Source organism: Staurois parvus, unplaced genomic scaffold (genome assembly GCF_062004578.1).
Source record: "Staurois parvus isolate SC_StPar_1 unplaced genomic scaffold, SC_StPar_1.0 ptg000195l, whole genome shotgun sequence".
NCBI classification, from domain to species: domain Eukaryota; kingdom Metazoa; phylum Chordata; class Amphibia; order Anura; family Ranidae; genus Staurois; species Staurois parvus.
This window is the reverse complement of record NW_028317991.1, coordinates 2,923,210-2,946,257: the sequence shown is the minus strand read 5'-3', so window position 1 is coordinate 2,946,257 and position 23,048 is coordinate 2,923,210. Positions and strand designations below refer to the sequence as shown.

Here is a 23,048-nt window from a genome sequence, read left to right as displayed (position 1 = left end):
GGTATATGTGTACAACCACTTTAAAATTACAATGACACTAACTAAAACATCTAATAAAAGCTGTGCCTGTAGAAAAGATAGTGGATACTTGTCGTCTGTGCCACCGTGTTGAAGAGGGCTCACTAGCTGAAGTCTTCTTTAAAAACTGACACTTCCAGGAGTGTCAATCTGCTGTGAAGGTCAGGGGGAGGAACCATTAAGAGCACTTATGGGGCCCAGCCCAGGAGATCGACACTCCTAGAAATATCAGTTTCTGAAGGAGACTTCAGCCAGCGATTCCCCTTTAACAGAGTGGTGTTGGAGGCAGGAGAGATATTTATACACTATCATATTTAAAGATACAGATTTTATTTTGACTTTCAGTTTGCTGACAGAGGTCACTTTAAATGGCTCCTTTGGGTTACGGAAGTGCCTTTCAAATAGCCTGGATTTGTTCTTGTGCCAAAGTTGTCCCTCATTAGTTTCATTATTTTAAGTGAAAAAAATGGGGAAATAATATTTTAACGCAACAGCACACACAGTGACCTAATAAAAAAGCACAAAAACAAAAAACACTAAATAAAATAGATGAAACCATCTTAAATAGCTGAAAATCCTCTAAATAAAGAAAAAACATGTTTTTAAGCACATTTTGCCTTAGTAGCTTAACAAATGAAATTGAGAGTTTCCATTTTCGCAAAGTTTCACCACTTATGAAATGAATTTTGCTGAAATCACTCTGTTCACCCTAATTACAGATAGTGAATAGTGAATTCTATCCCCATCAATGAAAAGAAGAAAGTATAGGATGCTCTTATTTTGTATAATATCTTTTTATTGATGTTTCACTATATATTTGTAAATACACAAAATACAACAAAATAAAAAATAAAGGGAAAAAAACAGAAAAAGGAGGATTATAAATACGGGAAGAATGCAAAGGCTTTTAAACATATATATCTGTACAATCTTTATAGCATAATAAATCTGTATTACATAAATAAAAATCACAAAGAGAAAATTAGACAAATACCAATACGCATCAAACATAGCAAAGATATATAAAATGGTTTTGGGGTTTCAAAAGCCTTGTTATTCCTAGATGTGCTTTCAGCTTGGAATGGGGGCATAAAAAGCGGGCCAATTAGCCCATAACAACAAATATCTCGGAGATGGGGTCTGAGTGGGTATTATTAAAATACTGCAATCTTATCATGCCTAATAATAATGCTCTAATTTACATCTGTGACGGGTAGTAGATCCATATGGCCCAAGTCTTATCATTTTTTCATAATTCCCTTTACTTCAATGAACCTAATATTCTGTTTCCATAATCCTATCCACCTCTAGTCTCCAATCAGATAGGATAGGACATATATCACTCTTCCAGTAACAAGGTATAAGACAATCTTGAAGGGGATCTTTACTGATTGGAAAGGGTGATATTCGATTTATACATTTTAGAATGCCATGCCAATATTTTTGAATTTTTGGGCAATGCCACCATAGATATATGTATAAAAAAATCTGGTATAGGATGCTCTTGACTATCTTTTTACCTCAGTGCTGAATTATTTTGATTGTAATTCTTTCTTTTATGATTTTTGTTTCCTGTGAGGTAGTAACGGGACACCCACTCCAGTAATTACTGATAGTCGAAGAAGCATCTACAGCAATGGGAGTTTTATAATCCGCACAGTGAAAGCAGAGGATTCTGGGCTCTACAGCTGCATTGCCACAAACACCTGGGAGACCGATGAGATTGTCCTCAAATTGCAGGTGCAAGGTAAGAAAAGGATCATATTTTTTACATTTAAGCTAATTTGAAAATATTTTATTGGAAAAACTCCATTTTCATTCTGAAATAGACTGCATGAGGAATTAGATCTTAGTGTATTGCTTCTTTTTGGACCCCCACAATAGCACATTGGAGTCAAGGAACTATAGTGTGCTGACATTTGAGGTCCCAGAAAAATGTCAGATTAAAACTTGTCTGAAACATTATAGATGACATAGTAGCACAGTGGCTAAATGGTTAGCACTTCCGCCTGGCAGTACTAGGGTCATTGGTTCGAATCCCAGCCATGGCATCACCTGCCTAAAGTTTGCATGTTCTCGCTGTGCCTGCATGGGTTTCCTCCCCCACTTCAAAGACATGCTGATAGGTTAATTGGATCCTGTCTAATTTGGCCCTAATATGTGTATGAATGTGAGTTAGGGACCTTAGATTGTACACCCCTTGAGGGTTAGGGACTGATGTGAATGTACAATATATATGTGTAAAGCGCTGAGTAAATTGACGGTGCTATATAAGTACCTGAAATAAATAAATATTAATACTTGGGGTCTCAAATCAATATCATATTTACACCTAATATCCATGTAAATGGCACTTAGGATCCCTGAGCAACAGCACAATGGCATTTGGTGTTCCAAAGCAGCAGCACATTGATACGTGGGGTTCCAGAGCAATAGCACACTGACACTTGAGGTCTCCACAGCAGGACACTGACACTTTGGTTTCCAGAGCAGCAGCACATTGGAAATTGGGGGTCCCCACAGCAGCATAATGACACTTGGGGTTTCAGAGCAGCAGCACATTAAATTTGGGTTTCATAGCAATGGCACAATGGCAGTTGAGGTCCCTACAGCAGCACACTGACACTTTGGGTTCCATACCAGTGGCACATTGGCAGTTGAGGTCCCCACAGCAGCACACTTACGTTTGTAGTTCTAGAAAAAAATAGCACATTTAAACTTGGCTGAAACAATATAGTTGGCATGCTACGAATTTAGGTCTCGGATCAGTATCACATTTACTTTGGGCACTAAAGAATAATGGCACTTAGGGTGCAAGAGCAGCAACACAATGGCACTTGGGGTCTTAGAGTAGCAGCACTCTAATGCTTTGGAGATTCAAGAGCAATGGCACACTGGCACTTGGAGTTCCAAGAGTAACAGCACAATGATACTTTAAGTCCCAGAGCAGCAGCACACTGACTCTTAGGGTTTGGGATTTTTGGCACACTGACGCTTGAAGTGATGCCACTTTAACATTGAGGGTCCAGAAAAGAAGCACAATGACACCTAGATTGGATTCATATGGACACTGGAGCATCAGTATCTTTGTTGTCAGGGTATCTTTTCACCAACTACCAAATCACTTTTCTGATGAGAGAGGCTGCTGGATGAAGCAATTTAAAATGTAGACAACCATGACCTGAAGAATGCTGCTAATTGAGTTCACTACTTCAGTTATGCCATATTGGAGGTGCTTGGCAGGGGTCAGAACTGCCTGCTAAGAAACTCCTTTTGCCAATTCAGTCTTCAGGTTGTATAATCATGGCATACTGACACTTGGTTTATAAAAACTATGATAAACTGACTCTTGGGACTCCAAATTATTGTACAATTGACATTTGGTTTATAACAGAAGCCTTCAAGCTTCTCAGTTCAAGAGCCACATTCCATACTTTACAAATATTTATGGGCTGAAAAAAAATCAGTTTTATAAAGGGTCCCTCCCTTACATCTAGGAGTGCCCATCACATTCCTCCCTTACATCTAAGAATGCCCATCAGAGTCCCTCCCTTACATATGGGAGTGCCCAACAGAGTCCCCCCTTACACTAAGGAGTGCCCAGCAGCCCCCCCCCCCCCACATCCTGGAGTGCTAAGCAGAGTTTCCCCTTACATTCATGTGTGTCCAGCAGAGTTCCCCTTTACATCCATGTGTACCACACATAGTTCCCCCTTACATTCACGTGTGCCCAGAGGAGTCACTCCCCCACATCCTGGAATGCTAAGCAGAGTTTTCCCTTACATCCATGTGTGTCCAGCAGAGTTCCCCTTTACATACATGAGTACCAGGCATAGTTCCCCCTTACATTCATGTGTGCCCAGCGGAGTCTCACTTTACATCCATGTGCCCTGCAGAGTCTCCCCTTACACTAAGGAGTGTCCAGCAGCCCTACCCCCCACATCCTGGAATGCTAAGCAGAGTTCCCCTTTACATCCATGTGTACCACACATAGTTCTCCCTTACATTCACGTGTGCCCAGAGGAGTCACTCCCCCACATCCTGGAATGCTAAGCAGAGTTTCCCCTTACATCCATGTGTGTCCAGCAGAGTTCCCCTTTACATCCATGAGTACCAGGCATAGTTCCCCCTTACATTCATGTGTGCCCAGCGGAGTCTCACTTTACATCCATGTGCCCTGCAGAGTCTCCCCTTACCTTTCAGGCAGCAGGGCAGAGCAGGAAGTCTGGTCTTTCTGGAATTGCTGAGGATGGGGTAATCGCATAATTGGCTGCTAGAACGCCAGTTGGGGAGGCAAGGCTATTATGATGTCCATTTACTGCCAGCCAGGGTATATTTACGGCCATTTGCTGCGGGTTAGATAAAATCTGTGGGAGTAGCGGACCGTAGTTTGGAGACCCCTGGTTTACAGGTAAATTCCACCATTGGGTGCCAACCAACAGCTCTGTACAGTCTCCTTTAAAAACTTAACAACCTTTTGCAGTATTTTGGAGCCTTGTAAACTGCAGTAGTGTAAGGAAGATGAAACGCTATCTTCTTCTGCAGTGAAGGGACTATTTATATGGTAATCGGAGCATGCTGGGGATAGACACAGCTGAAAAATCACCGGGGGTTCTGCACACAGAGGGGCAGTAGAATGTTCCTAAAATGAATTGATGCAGAGATACTGTAAAACTATTCATTAATGTCAGAAAAGTCAATGAGCAGTTTATTTAATTAAAACTGAACTCCAAGCAGGTATAAATGACGCAAATGGTTGCAGCTCTGTATTCATTAGTACATCACTCAATGTCATTTTTTTTAAATCCAGACAATGCATGTACCTAAATTTGACTTGATTTTAGCCTCTTGAAACCTTCTGTACAGCACAGCTCAAACTGGGAGAGGCAAAGGCAGCACAAATAGCCAATCAGTAGTGCTGCAGTGCCCAGGGTCATGCTGATAAAAGGAGAGAGCAGATTGACAGAGAGATTAGCTCATCAGTGTGTTGCCTCCCTCTTCACCTTTCCTTGCATTGTTCAGTCCAGGGGCGGACTGACAACTCATGGGGCCCGCAGGCAATAGGGGATCACGGGGCCCCTGTGTCCTTGCCCAAACTCAAAAAAGCCTATGAAAAAGGTACCAGGGGCATCTCATGGGGCCCCCTACTGACCTCGGGCCCTCGGGCAGTGCCTGAGTTTCTAAATGATCAGTCCGCCCCTGGTTCAGTCACAGGCCCAGAAGGGGATAAAAACTGTAAGTACTACTAAACTACAAAAATCAGGTTTGTTAAGTCAGTCTAGGCTGTGCTATGTGGCTGAGCTGTATTAATCTCAGAAATTAATGGAAAGAGATACAAATCCTTTGACAGGTCATACATCTACAATATACAAATTTCATTTGTGAATTTATCTTTTGGCTGGAATTCATGTTTAGGCGACAAATGCCAGTGAGTACCTCATACGATTAAATGAAACGTATATGTGGATACAAACACTGCAAAACACTAAAATACATCATGTATGATGAATGGCTACTTAAGCATGACTGAGTTATTTTTCCTTTTAACCATTACTTTAGTAGGGCTGAGGTCAGGGCTCTGCCATTTGAGCTCCTCCACAACAAACTCAGCAAACCATGTCTTTATGGTCTTTACAGAGCTGTTTTCTGCACAGGAGCATAGTCATGCTGGAACAGAAAAGTACTTTCTCCAATGTATTACCACAAGGTTTCTAAAAAAAACCTGTGTGTCTTTGTATGCTGTACCATTAAAAGTACCCTTCACTGGAAAACCTGGAACTTAATCATTTAGTTGTGAGGTGTCCTCCTTTGGCCATCTAGTGGTGTGATAGTCAGATGTCCTCATTCTTTTGGCCATATAGCGGTGTAATGGTCAAGTACCCTCATTCTTTTGGCCATCTGGTGTTGTAATGGTCAGGTGTCCCCATTCCTTTGGCCATCAAGTAGTGTGATGGTGAGATGTCCTCATTCTTTTAGCCATCTTGCAGTGTGATGGTCAGGTGTCCCCATTCTTTTGGCTATCAAGTAGTGTGATGGTCAGGTGTTCCCATTCATTTGGCCATCTATTGGTGTGATGGTCAGATGTCCCCATTCTTTTGGTCATCAAGTAGTGTGATGGTCAGGTGTACTCATTCTTTTAGCCATCCTGTAGTGTGATGGTCAGGTGTCCCCATTCTTTTTGCCATCTAGCAGTGTGATGGTCAGGTGTCCCCATTCTTTCAGCCATCTAGTGGTGTGATGGTCAGGTGTCCTGATTCTTTTCACCATCTAGAAGTGTGATGGTCAGGTGTCCCCATTCTTTCCGCTATCTAGTGGTGTGATGGTCAGGTGTCCCTGTTCTTTTCACCATCTAGCAGTGTGATGGTTAGGTGTCCCCATTCTTTCCGCTATCTAGTGGTGTGATGGTCAGTTGTCCCCATTATTTTGGCTATCTAGCGGTGTAACGGTCAGGTGTCCATTTTTTTAGCCATCTAATGGTATGATGCTCAGGTGTCCTCATACTTTTGGCCATATAGTATATGTAAAACATCTAGAGATTCTGTGGTGTTTGGTATATCTTTCTGACCCTGACCAGGGAATACATCTGATATCACATGAATCACATGTATATCTAATTAGCAGATATAGTTGCCTGTACAGGACTGTGCAAACATTATAGACAGTTGTGGAAAAATTGCTGTAAAGTGAGAATTCTTTCAGAAATAGAAATGTTAATAGTTTATTGTTATCAATAAATGGAAAGTACATGAATGAAGAGGAATACAATCAAATCAATATTTAGTGAGACCACCCATTGCCTTTAAAACAGCATAAATTTTTTTAGGTACATTTGCACATTTTTTTGGGGTTTTTGAATGTACTCAGCAGGTAGGTTGTTCCAAATATCTTGGAGAACTGACCACAGATCTTCTGTGGATGTAGGCTGTCTCAAATCCTTCTGTCTCATGTTTTCTCAGACAAACTCCATTATGTTGATATCAGAGCTTTTTGGGGGCCATCACTTCCTGGGCTCCTTGTTCTTCCTTACGCTGAAGATATTTCTTAATGATATTGGCTGTATGTTTGGGGTCGTTGTCCTGCCACAGAATGAATGTGGAGCCAATCACATGGCTCACTAATGGTGTGGCATGATGGATACATTTCTGCCTGTATTTCTCAGCATTGGGGACAGCATTGATCGGGCAACGTTTAGTACTGTAGAGACAGTGATCAACCAAGGAAACTTAATGCCTCAGATGAAAGACACATCATGCTTACTTCTCGTCACCGTCGGAAGATGTCCAGCAGTGCCATCAGCACAGGACTGGCATAAAAAACAGTGGGCCCTAGGTACACCCATCTACTGTCAAGTGAAGTCTGTACAGAATTGGTCTTTGTGGAAGAATTATAACCAAAAAACCATACCTCAGATGTGGAAACAAGGCTAAGCGACTCAACTGTGCATGAAAACATAGGAACTGGGGTGCAGAAAAGTGGCAACAGGTGCTCTGGACTGATAAGTCAAAATTTGAAATATTTGGCTGTAGCAGGAAGCAGTTTGTTCACTGAAGGGCTGGAGGGTGGTACAATAATGAGTGTCTGCAGGCAACAGTGAAGCATGGCGGAGGTTCCTTACATGTTTGGGGCTGCATTTCTGCAAATGGAGTTGGAGATTTGGTCAGGATCAATGGTGTCCTCAATGCAGAGAAAGGCCCCTTTCACATGGACGTTCTGATCGGGTCCACCTGCCTGTTTTACAGGAGGACTCAATCAGAACCTCCATTCTCCTCTATGGAGCGGCAGGTGTAAACGGACATGTGTCCGTTTACATCCACCAACATCTAATCCGATCCGACCCGCAGAAAAGAGATGGCTGGGGATTCAATTCCCTTTCTGTCCATCCGACCGCCCATTGAGGACAGCTGCTCTGTGTCTGCTCTGCAGCAGCAGAGCGGACACAGACCTGTCATCCGCTTGCTCAGCGGGGATCAGCAGAGAGATCCCCACCTGAGCAAGCGGATACGCTAAACGGGTCCTCCCCATGTGAAAGAAACACAGGCAGATACTTATCCATAATGCCATACCATCAGGGCGGTGTGTGATTTGCCCCAAATGTATTCTACAGCATACAGACCCCAATGTAAAGAAGAACAAGGAGTCCTGGAAATGATGGCTTGACCCCCACAGAGCCCTGATCTCAACATCATGGAGTCTGTCTGAGATTACATGAAGAGACAGAGGAATTTGAGGCAGCCTACATCCACAGAAGATCTGTGGTTAGTTCTCCAAGATGTTTGGAACAACGTACCCAGTTCATTCAAACCTGTGTGCAAGTGTACCTCAAACAACTGATGCTGTTTTGAAGGCAAACGGTGGTCTGATTTGGATTTCTCTTGTGTTTGTTTGCTTTCCATTTTGTTAATGGGTAAAAAAAACTATTAACACTTCTATTTCTGAAAACATTCTTACTTTATTGCTTTTTTTTTCACAACTGCGTAAAACTGCCCAGTGCACAGTGGGGTTTACAAAAGCTGGAGAGTGCAAAAATCATGTTCACTTCTGCATAGAAACCAATCAGCTTCCAGGTATTATTGTCAATGCTTAATTGAACAAGCTGAAGTTAGAAGCTCATTGGCTACCATGCAGCGCTGCACCAGATTCTGAATGAACCAGCTTTAGTACCCCAGTGTGTGCGTGCGTGCGTGCGTGCGCGCGCGTGCGCGCATGTATGTGTGTAAAAACTTTACTATAACACACATTTGTTACATTATTGACTGCAAGCTTGTCTACATGAATAAATGAAAAGACTTTTAATACCCTTTTAACATTTTCACATCTAAAATCTGTTTTCTTAGTGCCACCTGACCAGCCTGGGCTTACTGTGTCAAAACTTACGACTTCCTCCATAACACTGTCATGGAATCCTGGGGATAATGGCGGGAGCTCCATCCGAGGTAAGCATAATGCTAATACAACAATTTCAATTTAGCAGCATTTTTCAAGTGCCTGCCTTTAAAAGTGATAACTGAGTGACAGTTTTCCAGTATGTCAAAATGGGAAAAAAACAACAAATGCAATCAAATAACAGTCTTCTGTTTTCCTTTTATTATCCCTCTTACACTGGTGGAACAGATCAAGTTATCCTTTATTAGTTTTCTTTATATTAGTTTTTTTTTTACCAGAGCAATACTGGAGGAGAGGCTTGCTATAATTCGCAAAACAGGCAGCAGACAGTAGATTTATCATATGTTCATAATGCAAACACCAACTAATCTGAGAAATACAGTAAAAAAGGTAAAGTAAAATTCCACTCTACATAAAAAGTGTTCAAAGAGATCAATGCAAACCCACTCTATTCACTCTTTGTAAACTAAAAGGACTACCCAGGAGCAGGCACCAGAGTGTTCCTGTTATTATATTTTTATGTGCATCACCTAAGGTTATATTCACTTTGCAGTGGGGGTCTTTTATTATAATGAAACAAATTATCCGAACTCCAAAATGTATTTGAATTCAAAATGGAAATATATTGCAATAAATACTGTAATGTATAAAAGTGAAATAAGATGTTGATTCCTACTTAAGCTACTTTATAAAATATAATAGAATAGAAAATACAAGAACAGAACAGAATAAAACAGAATAGAATAGAAAATAAAGAAATAGAATAACATAGAATGGAATATAACGGAATGTAATAGAATATAAAATAGAATAAAAGAGAATAGAATAGAGTATAAAGGAATAGAATAGAAAAGAATATAAAATAAAAGAATAGAATAACAAAGAATATAGAATATTATTATTATTATTATTATTATTATTATACAGTATTTATAAAGCGCCAATAGTTCGCTCAGCGCTGTACATTACAAAGGGAGACAGAACATGTGACAGAACAATACCAATACAATGCAAAACATGAGGGGATCGAGGGCCCTGCTCTTTCGAGCTTACAATCTAGGAGGGAGGGGGTGGTGGCACAGGAGGAGATAGCTGTGGGGGATGGAGTGGTAGGAAGAGTGGAGGAGGGAGGCAAGTTAGCAGGGGGTGGGGTAGGCTTCCCTGAAGAGATGGGTTTTCAGGGTGCGCCTAAAGGAGAGGAGAGTAGGTGATAATCTGATGGGTTGGGGCAGGGAGTTCCAGAGGATGGGTGACACCCTGGAGAAGTCCTGGAGGCGGGCATGGGAGGAGGAGACCAGGGAACTAGAGAGAAGGAGGTCTTGTGAGGAGCGGAGTGTGCGTGCTGGGCGGTACTTGGATATTAGGTCAGTGATGTAGTTCGGGGCAGTATGGTGGACAGCTTTGTACGTCAGCGTTAGGATTTTGAATTTGATCCGTTGCGCAATCGGAAGCCAGTGGAGGGATTGGCAGAGGGGGGTGGCGGAGACAGAGCGGTTGGAAAGGTGAATGAGTCTGGCAGCCGTGTTCAGGATGGACTGAAGAGGGGATAGCCAGCGGCGAGGCAGGCCAGTGAGGAGGGAGTTGCAGTAGTTGAGTCGTGATATGATGAGGGAGTGGATGAGCTGTTTAGTGGTTTCTGGGGTTAGGAACGTGCGGATTTTGGCGATGTTGCGGAGGTGGAGTCTGCACGAGTTTGTTAAAGATTGGACTTGGGGCTGGAAGGATAGGTTGGAGTCCAGAATGACACCCAGTACTCTGGCCTGCAGGGCGGGTTTGATGGTAGCGTTGTTGGATGTGACGGAGAAATCAATGGGGGGTGGTGTCCGGGCTGGGGGGAAGACAAGAAACTCGGTTTTGGAGAGGTTCAATTTAAGGAAGTGGAGCGACATCCAGTCTGATATGTCGCTCAGTAGGTGTGTGATTCGGGCTGAGACCAAGGGGGTGAGGTGGGGGGTTGAGAGATAGATTTGTGTGTCGTCGGCATAGAGGTGGTAGTTGAAGCCGTGAGAGTGTATGAGTTGGCCAAGGGAGGAGGTATAGATGGAGAAGAGAAGGGGCCCGAGGACAGAGCCTTGAGGGACCCCAACAGAGAGGGGGAGTGAGGGGGAGGTGGTAGCATTATAGGTAACGCTGAAAGAGCGTTGTGACAGGTAGGATGAGATCCAGGAGAGAGCAGAATCTCTGAGGCCGAGGGAGTGTAGTTTTTTGAGGAGGAGGGGGTGGTCGACTGTGTCGAAGGCCGCAGAGAGGTCAAGGAGTAGGAGCACTGAATAGTGTCCATTAGCTTTGGCGGTTAGCAGGTCGTTGGAGAGTTTGAGTAAGGCAGTTTCGGTGGAGTGTAGGGGACGGAAGCCGGACTGTAGGGGATCGAGGAGGTTGTTGTCGTTGAGGTGAGAGCATAGGCGGGTGTAGACTAGGCGCTCGAGGAGTTTAGATGTAAATGGGAGCAGGGAGATGGGTCTGAGGTTGTTCGGGTCATTGGGGTCCAGGGAGGGCTTTTTAAGTATGGGGGTGATGTGTGCATGTTTCAGAGGGGAGGGGAAAGTGCCTGAGGAGAGGGAGAGATTGAAGATGTGGGTGAGGGAGCGTAGGATGGAGGAGGAGGAAGGTCGTAGGAGTTGTGAGGGGATAGGGTCGAGGGGGCAGGTGGTGAGGCGGGCATCAGAGAGGGTCTTGGAGACTTCCTCGATGGTAGTAAGGTCAAAGGTGTGGAGTGTTGGGGGAGCTTCAGTATGAGGAATGTAGGGTGGGGTGGAAGAGGAGGTCAGAGCAGTGGTGGGGCCGTGGGAGAGGGGTGATGAGGGGGTAGCTGAGTGAGGGTGAAGGGGGTTGGAGAGAGTTTGAGCAGCGACGAAGTCCCTGCGGGTTATGTCGAGGGGGAGGGGGGATAAGGGGGTAGCTGTGTGAGAGGGGACAGGTTGAGAGGGCGTGTGAGTTGCGGCAATGTCCTTGCGAATTGTGTCAATTTTGTTTTTGAAGTGATTGGCAATCTCAAGGGCAGTGAGTGAGGTGCTGGGTGGAGGTGGGGGTGGAGAGAGTAGAGAGTTGAAGGCAGAGAAGAGTCGGCGAGGATTGGAGGAGAGGGCCTTGATGAGGGTCAAGAAGTAGGCCTGTTTGGCAGCATGGAGGGAGGAGGTGTAGGTGCGGAAGGCAGATTTGTAGCGGGTGAAGGCTTGTTTGGATTTGGTTTTGCGCCATAGTCGCTCCAGGGCACGACTTTGTCGTTTGAGGGTTTTGGTGTGATCAGTCTGCCAGGGCTGGAGCGGTCGGGGTCTGGTGTTGCGTGTGGTTAAAGGCGCTAGTGAGTCAAGGGCTGTTGAGAGCGCATTGTTGTAGGCGGTCAAAGCCAAGTCGGGGCAGGACAGGGGGAGGATGCGGTCGTGGAGTTGATCAGCTGCAGAGTGGAGGGAGGCAGGGTTAAGGTTGCGGAGGTTACGGCTGGTAGTAGTGTGACATTTGGAGGGGTAGGCGTTGGAGGACGAGGAGATAGAGAAGGTGATCAGGTTGTGGTCAGAGAGAGGGAAGGGGGTGTTAGTGAGGTTGTGGGGAGCACATCGGTTGGAGAAGACAAGATCAAGGATATTTCCATTGGAGTGGGTGGTGGATTGTATGCACTGTGCAAGTGCAAAGGAGGAGGTTAGGTGGAGGAGACGGGCTGTGTCCGGGTTGTCGAGGTTGACAGGGATGTTAAAATCCCCAAGAATTATGGTGGGTAGCTCAGAGGAGAGGAAGAAGGGCAGCCAGGAGGAGAAGTCATCCAGGAAGCGGGGTATGGATCCAGGAGGCCGGTATATCACAGCAATCTTCAGGGGGGTTGGGGAGAATAGTCGGAGGCAGTGGGCCTCGAAGGAGGAGAAGGATAGGGAGGGGGGGTTTGGGAGGACTCGGAAGGTGCTCTGCGGTGACAGGAGCAGACCAACCCCACCACCTTTACGACCGTTAGGCCTGGGTGAGTGGGTCCAGGTGAGACCTCCATAGGAGAGTGCAGCAGGGGAGGTAGAGTCAGTGGGCTGGATCCAGGTTTCCGTGATCGCCAGGAGGTTGAGGGAGCGGGAAACAAAGAGGTCGTGGATGGCGGTAAGCTTGTTGCACACCGAACGGGCGTTCAGGAGTGCACATGAAAATGGGGGAGAGATTTTAGGGAGCAGGGAGACAGATACTAAGTTGCGGGGGTTGCAGTAGGACGTGGAAGTGGGAGGGTGTTGAGCGGGTGAGGGAGGTGGAGGGCCAGGATTTGGGGAGATGTCCCCCGCGGCTAGGAGGAGAAGGGTGAGAAAGGTGGCATGGGAGCGGGATGTGCAGGAGCGTGAGAAACTCCTAGTGGAGGTGTTGGGGTCAGTGGGAGAGTGGAATAATAGGAGGAGGTGGTGGGTGCCATAGAGGGGTGAGGGAAGCAGTGAGGACACGATATACAAATGTTTGGGAGGGGCAGAGGGATATAGTGAATGGAATTTGGGAACGGAGGAGAGGAAAATGAGAAGGAGGAGTGGAAGAGACATTTTGGGGAGGTGAAGAGAGCAGTAGTAGGGAGATGATAGCAGTGAGGGGGAGATGTACAGGTTGTGGGGTGGAGCAGAGGGGTAAAGAAATGAGATTTGGGAACAGAGGGTAGTAATATGATGAGAAGAGGGGCGTATTATATAAAGGCACACAGAGTGGGTCTCAGGCATGTAAGAGGTTTCCCAGGGTGTTTGCTTGCAGTCTTCCAGCATGCAGTAGAGCTTCTAACTGTTGTTGTGTCTTCCTGCTGCTTGGGTTTTCCTGCTTTAGTTCAACTGCTGCGTTTAACTGCTTCATCTATGCACTCGTTCGAAGCCGCACTCAATCTGAAGCAGCACCCCCATCAGAGACTGTGCCCCCCATCAGAGATCTCCCCCATGAGCTGATCTAAATTTATAGGGAGATGCTCAAATGAGCATTCAACTCCACCCCAATTAGAAGCTGATAAAGATCACATGAGGAGTGGGGGATGATTCTCTCAGGAAACAGACACCGATCGTAAAACGGGTGCAGCTAAAGGTGAGAACTGGTCAACATATACAAAAATATAAATACACCATTTGTTCTGAATATAGCAGGAGTCAATGCGTTTTGGAGTTAAGAGTGGAGGTAGGTGAAAGGAGCATTTACCCAGGAGGAAGGCAGCAGGAGTCAATGCGTTTTGGAGTTAAGAGTGGAGGTAGGTGAAAGGAGCATTTACCCAGGAGGAAGGCAGCAGGAGTCAATGCGTTTTGGAGTTAAGAGTGGAGGTAGGTGAAAGGAGCATTTACCCAGGAGGAAGGCAGCAGGAGTCAATGCGTTTTGGAGTTAAGAGTGGAGGTAGGTGAAAGGAGCATTTACCCAGGAGGAAGGCAGCAGGAGTCAATGCGTTTTGGAGTTAAGAGTGGAGGTAGGTGAAAGGAGCATTTACCCAGGAGGAAGGCAGCAGGAGTCAATGCGTTTTGGAGTTAAGAGTGGAGGTAGGTGAAAGGAGCATTTACCTGTGAAAGTAGAGAAGGCATAATTAGATTGCTGCGTTTAACTGCTTCATCTATGCACTCGTTCGAAGCCGCACTCAATCTGAAGCAGCACCCCCATCAGAGACTGTGCCCCCCATCAGAGATCTCCCCCATGAGCTGATCTAAATTTATAGGGAGATGCTCAAATGAGCATTCAACTCCACCCCAATTAGAAGCTGATAAAGATCACATGAGGAGTGGGGGATGATTCTCTCAGGAAACAGACACCGATCGTAAAACGGGTGCAGCTAAAGGTGAGAACTGGTCAACATATACAAAAATATAAATACACCATTTGTTCTGAATATAGCAGGAGTCAATGCGTTTTGGAGTTAAGAGTGGAGGTAGGTGAAAGGAGCATTTACCCAGGAGGAAGGCAGCAGGAGTCAATGCGTTTTGGAGTTAAGAGTGGAGGTAGGTGAAAGGAGCATTTACCCAGGAGGAAGGCAGCAGGAGTCAATGCGTTTTGGAGTTAAGAGTGGAGGTAGGTGAAAGGAGCATTTACCCAGGAGGAAGGCAGCAGGAGTCAATGCGTTTTGGAGTTAAGAGTGGAGGTAGGTGAAAGGAGCATTTACCCAGGAGGAAGGCAGCAGGAGTCAATGCGTTTTGGAGTTAAGAGTGGAGGTAGGTGAAAGGAGCATTTACCCAGGAGGAAGGCAGCAGGAGTCAATGCGTTTTGGAGTTAAGAGTGGAGGTAGGTGAAAGGAGCATTTACCTGTGAAAGTAGAGAAGGCATAATTAGATTGCTGCGTTTAACTGCTTCATCTATGCACTCGTTCGAAGCCGCACTCAATCTGAAGCAGCACCCCCATCAGAGACTGTGCCCCCCATCAGAGATCTCCCCCATGAGCTGATCTAAATTTATAGGGAGATGCTCAAATGAGCATTCAACTCCACCCCAATTAGAAGCTGATAAAGATCACATGAGGAGTGGGGGATGATTCTCTCAGGAAACAGACACCGATCGTAAAACGGGTGCAGCTAAAGGTGAGAACTGGTCAACATATACAAAAATATAAATACACCATTTGTTCTGAATATAGCAGGAGTCAATGCGTTTTGGAGTTAAGAGTGGAGGTAGGTGAAAGGAGCATTTACCCAGGAGGAAGGCAGCAGGAGTCAATGCGTTTTGGAGTTAAGAGTGGAGGTAGGTGAAAGGAGCATTTACCCAGGAGGAAGGCAGCAGGAGTCAATGCGTTTTGGAGTTAAGAGTGGAGGTAGGTGAAAGGAGCATTTACCCAGGAGGAAGGCAGCAGGAGTCAATGCGTTTTGGAGTTAAGAGTGGAGGTAGGTGAAAGGAGCATTTACCCAGGAGGAAGGCAGCAGGAGTCAATGCGTTTTGGAGTTAAGAGTGGAGGTAGGTGAAAGGAGCATTTACCCAGGAGGAAGGCAGCAGGAGTCAATGCGTTTTGGAGTTAAGAGTGGAGGTAGGTGAAAGGAGCATTTACCTGTGAAAGTAGAGAAGGCATAATTAGATTGCTGCGTTTAACTGCTTCATCTATGCACTCGTTCGAAGCCGCACTCAATCTGAAGCAGCACCCCCATCAGAGACTGTGCCCCCCATCAGAGATCTCCCCCATGAGCTGATCTAAATTTATAGGGAGATGCTCAAATGAGCATTCAACTCCACCCCAATTAGAAGCTGATAAAGATCACATGAGGAGTGGGGGATGATTCTCTCAGGAAACAGACACCGATCGTAAAACGGGTGCAGCTAAAGGTGAGAACTGGTCAACATATACAAAAATATAAATACACCATTTGTTCTGAATATAGCAGGAGTCAATGCGTTTTGGAGTTAAGAGTGGAGGTAGGTGAAAGGAGCATTTACCCAGGAGGAAGGCAGCAGGAGTCAATGCGTTTTGGAGTTAAGAGTGGAGGTAGGTGAAAGGAGCATTTACCCAGGAGGAAGGCAGCAGGAGTCAATGCGTTTTGGAGTTAAGAGTGGAGGTAGGTGAAAGGAGCATTTACCCAGGAGGAAGGCAGCAGGAGTCAATGCGTTTTGGAGTTAAGAGTGGAGGTAGGTGAAAGGAGCATTTACCCAGGAGGAAGGCAGCAGGAGTCAATGCGTTTTGGAGTTAAGAGTGGAGGTAGGTGAAAGGAGCATTTACCCAGGAGGAAGGCAGCAGGAGTCAATGCGTTTTGGAGTTAAGAGTGGAGGTAGGTGAAAGGAGCATTTACCTGTGAAAGTAGAGAAGGCATAATTAGATTGCTGCGTTTAACTGCTTCATCTATGCACTCGTTCGAAGCCGCACTCAATCTGAAGCAGCACCCCCATCAGAGACTGTGCCCCCCATCAGAGATCTCCCCCATGAGCTGATCTAAATTTATAGGGAGATGCTCAAATGAGCATTCAACTCCACCCCAATTAGAAGCTGATAAAGATCACATGAGGAGTGGGGGATGATTCTCTCAGGAAACAGACACCGATCGTAAAACGGGTGCAGCTAAAGGTGAGAACTGGTCAACATATACAAAAATATAAATACACCATTTGTTCTGAATATAGCAGGAGTCAATGCGTTTTGGAGTTAAGAGTGGAGGTAGGTGAAAGGAGCATTTACCCAGGAGGAAGGCAGCAGGAGTCAATGCGTTTTGGAGTTAAGAGTGGAGGTAGGTGAAAGGAGCATTTACCCAGGAGGAAGGCAGCAGGAGTCAATGCGTTTTGGAGTTAAGAGTGGAGGTAGGTGAAAGGAGCATTTACCCAGGAGGAAGGCAGCAGGAGTCAATGCGTTTTGGAGTTAAGAGTGGAGGTAGGTGAAAGGAGCATTTACCCAGGAGGAAGGCAGCAGGAGTCAATGCGTTTTGGAGTTAAGAGTGGAGGTAGGTGAAAGGAGCATTTACCCAGGAGGAAGGCAGCAGGAGTCAATGCGTTTTGGAGTTAAGAGTGGAGGTAGGTGAAAGGAGCATTTACCTGTGAAAGTAGAGAAGGCATAATTAGATTGCTGCGTTTAACTGCTTCATCTATGCACTCGTTCGAAGCCGCACTCAATCTGAAGCAGCACCCCCATCAGAGACTGTGCCCCCCATCAGAGATCTCCCCCATGAGCTGATCTAAATTTATAGGGAGATGCTCAAATGAGCATTCAACTCCACCCCAATTAGAAGCTGATAAAGATCACATGAGGAGTGGGGGATGATTCTCTCAGGAAACAGACACCGATCGTAAAACGGGTGCAGCTAAAGGTGAGAACTGGTCAACATATACAAAAATATAAATACACCATTTGTTCTGAATATAGCAGGAGTCAATGCGTTTTGGAGTTAAGAGTGGAGGTAGGTGAAAGGAGCATTTACCCAGGAGGAAGGCAGCAGGAGTCAATGCGTTTTGGAGTTAAGAGTGGAGGTAGGTGAAAGGAGCATTTACCCAGGAGGAAGGCAGCAGGAGTCAATGCGTTTTGGAGTTAAGAGTGGAGGTAGGTGAAAGGAGCATTTACCCAGGAGGAAGGCAGCAGGAGTCAATGCGTTTTGGAGTTAAGAGTGGAGGTAGGTGAAAGGAGCATTTACCCAGGAGGAAGGCAGCAGGAGTCAATGCGTTTTGGAGTTAAGAGTGGAGGTAGGTGAAAGGAGCATTTACCCAGGAGGAAGGCAGCAGGAGTCAATGCGTTTTGGAGTTAAGAGTGGAGGTAGGTGAAAGGAGCATTTACCTGTGAAAGTAGAGAAGGCATAATTAGATTGCTGCGTTTAACTGCTTCATCTATGCACTCGTTCGAAGCCGCACTCAATCTGAAGCAGCACCCCCATCAGAGACTGTGCCCCCCATCAGAGATCTCCCCCATGAGCTGATCTAAATTTATAGGGAGATGCTCAAATGAGCATTCAACTCCACCCCAATTAGAAGCTGATAAAGATCACATGAGGAGTGGGGGATGATTCTCTCAGGAAACAGACACCGATCGTAAAACGGGTGCAGCTAAAGGTGAGAACTGGTCAACATATACAAAAATATAAATACACCATTTGTTCTGAATATAGCAGGAGTCAATGCGTTTTGGAGTTAAGAGTGGAGGTAGGTGAAAGGAGCATTTACCCAGGAGGAAGGCAGCAGGAGTCAATGCGTTTTGGAGTTAAGAGTGGAGGTAGGTGAAAGGAGCATTTACCCAGGAGGAAGGCAGCAGGAGTCAATGCGTTTTGGAGTTAAGAGTGGAGGTAGGTGAAAGGAGCATTTACCCAGGAGGAAGGCAGCAGGAGTCAATGCGTTTTGGAGTTAAGAGTGGAGGTAGGTGAAAGGAGCATTTACCCAGGAGGAAGGCAGCAGGAGTCAATGCGTTTTGGAGTTAAGAGTGGAGGTAGGTGAAAGGAGCATTTACCCAGGAGGAAGGCAGCAGGAGTCAATGCGTTTTGGAGTTAAGAGTGGAGGTAGGTGAAAGGAGCATTTACCCAGGAGGAAGGCAGCAGGAGTCAATGCGTTTTGGAGTTAAGAGTGGAGGTAGGTGAAAGGAGCATTTACCTGTGAAAGTAGAGAAGGCATAATTAGATTGCTGCGTTTAACTGCTTCATCTATGCACTCGTTCGAAGCCGCACTCAATCTGAAGCAGCACCCCCATCAGAGACTGTGCCCCCCATCAGAGATCTCCCCCATGAGCTGATCTAAATTTATAGGGAGATGCTCAAATGAGCATTCAACTCCACCCCAATTAGAAGCTGATAAAGATCACATGAGGAGTGGGGGATGATTCTCTCAGGAAACAGACACCGATCGTAAAACGGGTGCAGCTAAAGGTGAGAACTGGTCAACATATACAAAAATATAAATACACCATTTGTTCTGAATATAGCAGGAGTCAATGCGTTTTGGAGTTAAGAGTGGAGGTAGGTGAAAGGAGCATTTACCCAGGAGGAAGGCAGCAGGAGTCAATGCGTTTTGGAGTTAAGAGTGGAGGTAGGTGAAAGGAGCATTTACCCAGGAGGAAGGCAGCAGGAGTCAATGCGTTTTGGAGTTAAGAGTGGAGGTAGGTGAAAGGAGCATTTACCCAGGAGGAAGGCAGCAGGAGTCAATGCGTTTTGGAGTTAAGAGTGGAGGTAGGTGAAAGGAGCATTTACCCAGGAGGAAGGCAGCAGGAGTCAATGCGTTTTGGAGTTAAGAGTGGAGGTAGGTGAAAGGAGCATTTACCCAGGAGGAAGGCAGCAGGAGTCAATGCGTTTTGGAGTTAAGAGTGGAGGTAGGTGAAAGGAGCATTTACCTGTGAAAGTAGAGAAGGCATAATTAGATTGCTGCGTTTAACTGCTTCATCTATGCACTCGTTCGAAGCCGCACTCAATCTGAAGCAGCACCCCCATCAGAGACTGTGCCCCCCATCAGAGATCTCCCCCATGAGCTGATCTAAATTTATAGGGAGATGCTCAAATGAGCATTCAACTCCACCCCAATTAGAAGCTGATAAAGATCACATGAGGAGTGGGGGATGATTCTCTCAGGAAACAGACACCGATCGTAAAACGGGTGCAGCTAAAGGTGAGAACTGGTCAACATATACAAAAATATAAATACACCATTTGTTCTGAATATAGCAGGAGTCAATGCGTTTTGGAGTTAAGAGTGGAGGTAGGTGAAAGGAGCATTTACCCAGGAGGAAGGCAGCAGGAGTCAATGCGTTTTGGAGTTAAGAGTGGAGGTAGGTGAAAGGAGCATTTACCCAGGAGGAAGGCAGCAGGAGTCAATGCGTTTTGGAGTTAAGAGTGGAGGTAGGTGAAAGGAGCATTTACCCAGGAGGAAGGCAGCAGGAGTCAATGCGTTTTGGAGTTAAGAGTGGAGGTAGGTGAAAGGAGCATTTACCCAGGAGGAAGGCAGCAGGAGTCAATGCGTTTTGGAGTTAAGAGTGGAGGTAGGTGAAAGGAGCATTTACCCAGGAGGAAGGCAGCAGGAGTCAATGCGTTTTGGAGTTAAGAGTGGAGGTAGGTGAAAGGAGCATTTACCTGTGAAAGTAGAGAAGGCATAATTAGATTGCTGCGTTTAACTGCTTCATCTATGCACTCGTTCGAAGCCGCACTCAATCTGAAGCAGCACCCCCATCAGAGACTGTGCCCCCCATCAGAGATCTCCCCCATGAGCTGATCTAAATTTATAGGGAGATGCTCAAATGAGCATTCAACTCCACCCCAATTAGAAGCTGATAAAGATCACATGAGGAGTGGGGGATGATTCTCTCAGGAAACAGACACCGATCGTAAAACGGGTGCAGCTAAAGGTGAGAACTGGTCAACATATACAAAAATATAAATACACCATTTGTTCTGAATATAGCAGGAGTCAATGCGTTTTGGAGTTAAGAGTGGAGGTAGGTGAAAGGAGCATTTACCCAGGAGGAAGGCAGCAGGAGTCAATGCGTTTTGGAGTTAAGAGTGGAGGTAGGTGAAAGGAGCATTTACCCAGGAGGAAGGCAGCAGGAGTCAATGCGTTTTGGAGTTAAGAGTGGAGGTAGGTGAAAGGAGCATTTACCCAGGAGGAAGGCAGCAGGAGTCAATGCGTTTTGGAGTTAAGAGTGGAGGTAGGTGAAAGGAGCATTTACCCAGGAGGAAGGCAGCAGGAGTCAATGCGTTTTGGAGTTAAGAGTGGAGGTAGGTGAAAGGAGCATTTACCCAGGAGGAAGGCAGCAGGAGTCAATGCGTTTTGGAGTTAAGAGTGGAGGTAGGTGAAAGGAGCATTTACCTGTGAAAGTAGAGAAGGCATAATTAGATTGCTGCGTTTAACTGCTTCATCTATGCACTCGTTCGAAGCCGCACTCAATCTGAAGCAGCACCCCCATCAGAGACTGTGCCCCCCATCAGAGATCTCCCCCATGAGCTGATCTAAATTTATAGGGAGATGCTCAAATGAGCATTCAACTCCACCCCAATTAGAAGCTGATAAAGATCACATGAGGAGTGGGGGATGATTCTCTCAGGAAACAGACACCGATCGTAAAACGGGTGCAGCTAAAGGTGAGAACTGGTCAACATATACAAAAATATAAATACACCATTTGTTCTGAATATAGCAGGAGTCAATGCGTTTTGGAGTTAAGAGTGGAGGTAGGTGAAAGGAGCATTTACCCAGGAGGAAGGCAGCAGGAGTCAATGCGTTTTGGAGTTAAGAGTGGAGGTAGGTGAAAGGAGCATTTACCCAGGAGGAAGGCAGCAGGAGTCAATGCGTTTTGGAGTTAAGAGTGGAGGTAGGTGAAAGGAGCATTTACCCAGGAGGAAGGCAGCAGGAGTCAATGCGTTTTGGAGTTAAGAGTGGAGGTAGGTGAAAGGAGCATTTACCCAGGAGGAAGGCAGCAGGAGTCAATGCGTTTTGGAGTTAAGAGTGGAGGTAGGTGAAAGGAGCATTTACCCAGGAGGAAGGCAGCAGGAGTCAATGCGTTTTGGAGTTAAGAGTGGAGGTAGGTGAAAGGAGCATTTACCTGTGAAAGTAGAGAAGGCATAATTAGATTGCTGCGTTTAACTGCTTCATCTATGCACTCGTTCGAAGCCGCACTCAATCTGAAGCAGCACCCCCATCAGAGACTGTGCCCCCCATCAGAGATCTCCCCCATGAGCTGATCTAAATTTATAGGGAGATGCTCAAATGAGCATTCAACTCCACCCCAATTAGAAGCTGATAAAGATCACATGAGGAGTGGGGGATGATTCTCTCAGGAAACAGACACCGATCGTAAAACGGGTGCAGCTAAAGGTGAGAACTGGTCAACATATACAAAAATATAAATACACCATTTGTTCTGAATATAGCAGGAGTCAATGCGTTTTGGAGTTAAGAGTGGAGGTAGGTGAAAGGAGCATTTACCCAGGAGGAAGGCAGCAGGAGTCAATGCGTTTTGGAGTTAAGAGTGGAGGTAGGTGAAAGGAGCATTTACCCAGGAGGAAGGCAGCAGGAGTCAATGCGTTTTGGAGTTAAGAGTGGAGGTAGGTGAAAGGAGCATTTACCCAGGAGGAAGGCAGCAGGAGTCAATGCGTTTTGGAGTTAAGAGTGGAGGTAGGTGAAAGGAGCATTTACCCAGGAGGAAGGCAGCAGGAGTCAATGCGTTTTGGAGTTAAGAGTGGAGGTAGGTGAAAGGAGCATTTACCCAGGAGGAAGGCAGCAGGAGTCAATGCGTTTTGGAGTTAAGAGTGGAGGTAGGTGAAAGGAGCATTTACCTGTGAAAGTAGAGAAGGCATAATTAGATTGCTGCGTTTAACTGCTTCATCTATGCACTCGTTCGAAGCCGCACTCAATCTGAAGCAGCACCCCCATCAGAGACTGTGCCCCCCATCAGAGATCTCCCCCATGAGCTGATCTAAATTTATAGGGAGATGCTCAAATGAGCATTCAACTCCACCCCAATTAGAAGCTGATAAAGATCACATGAGGAGTGGGGGATGATTCTCTCAGGAAACAGACACCGATCGTAAAACGGGTGCAGCTAAAGGTGAGAACTGGTCAACATATACAAAAATATAAATACACCATTTGTTCTGAATATAGCAGGAGTCAATGCGTTTTGGAGTTAAGAGTGGAGGTAGGTGAAAGGAGCATTTACCCAGGAGGAAGGCAGCAGGAGTCAATGCGTTTTGGAGTTAAGAGTGGAGGTAGGTGAAAGGAGCATTTACCCAGGAGGAAGGCAGCAGGAGTCAATGCGTTTTGGAGTTAAGAGTGGAGGTAGGTGAAAGGAGCATTTACCCAGGAGGAAG

At 45.8% G+C, this 23,048-nt stretch overlaps 1 protein-coding gene across 1 annotated transcript in view; it reads left to right on the top strand.

Moving 5' to 3' along the window:
• The window catches only part of DSCAM (DS cell adhesion molecule), a 765,341-nt gene that overhangs the window by 529,159 nt on the left and 213,134 nt on the right, over positions 1–23,048 (top strand). Inside the window, exons 23-24 of the mRNA XM_089677896.1 lie at positions 1,602–1,765; positions 8,853–8,951. Of these exons, the coding sequence (XP_089534022.1) occupies positions 1,602–1,765; positions 8,853–8,951 (263 nt within the window). The remainder of the gene's footprint in view (positions 1–1,601; positions 1,766–8,852; positions 8,952–23,048) is intronic.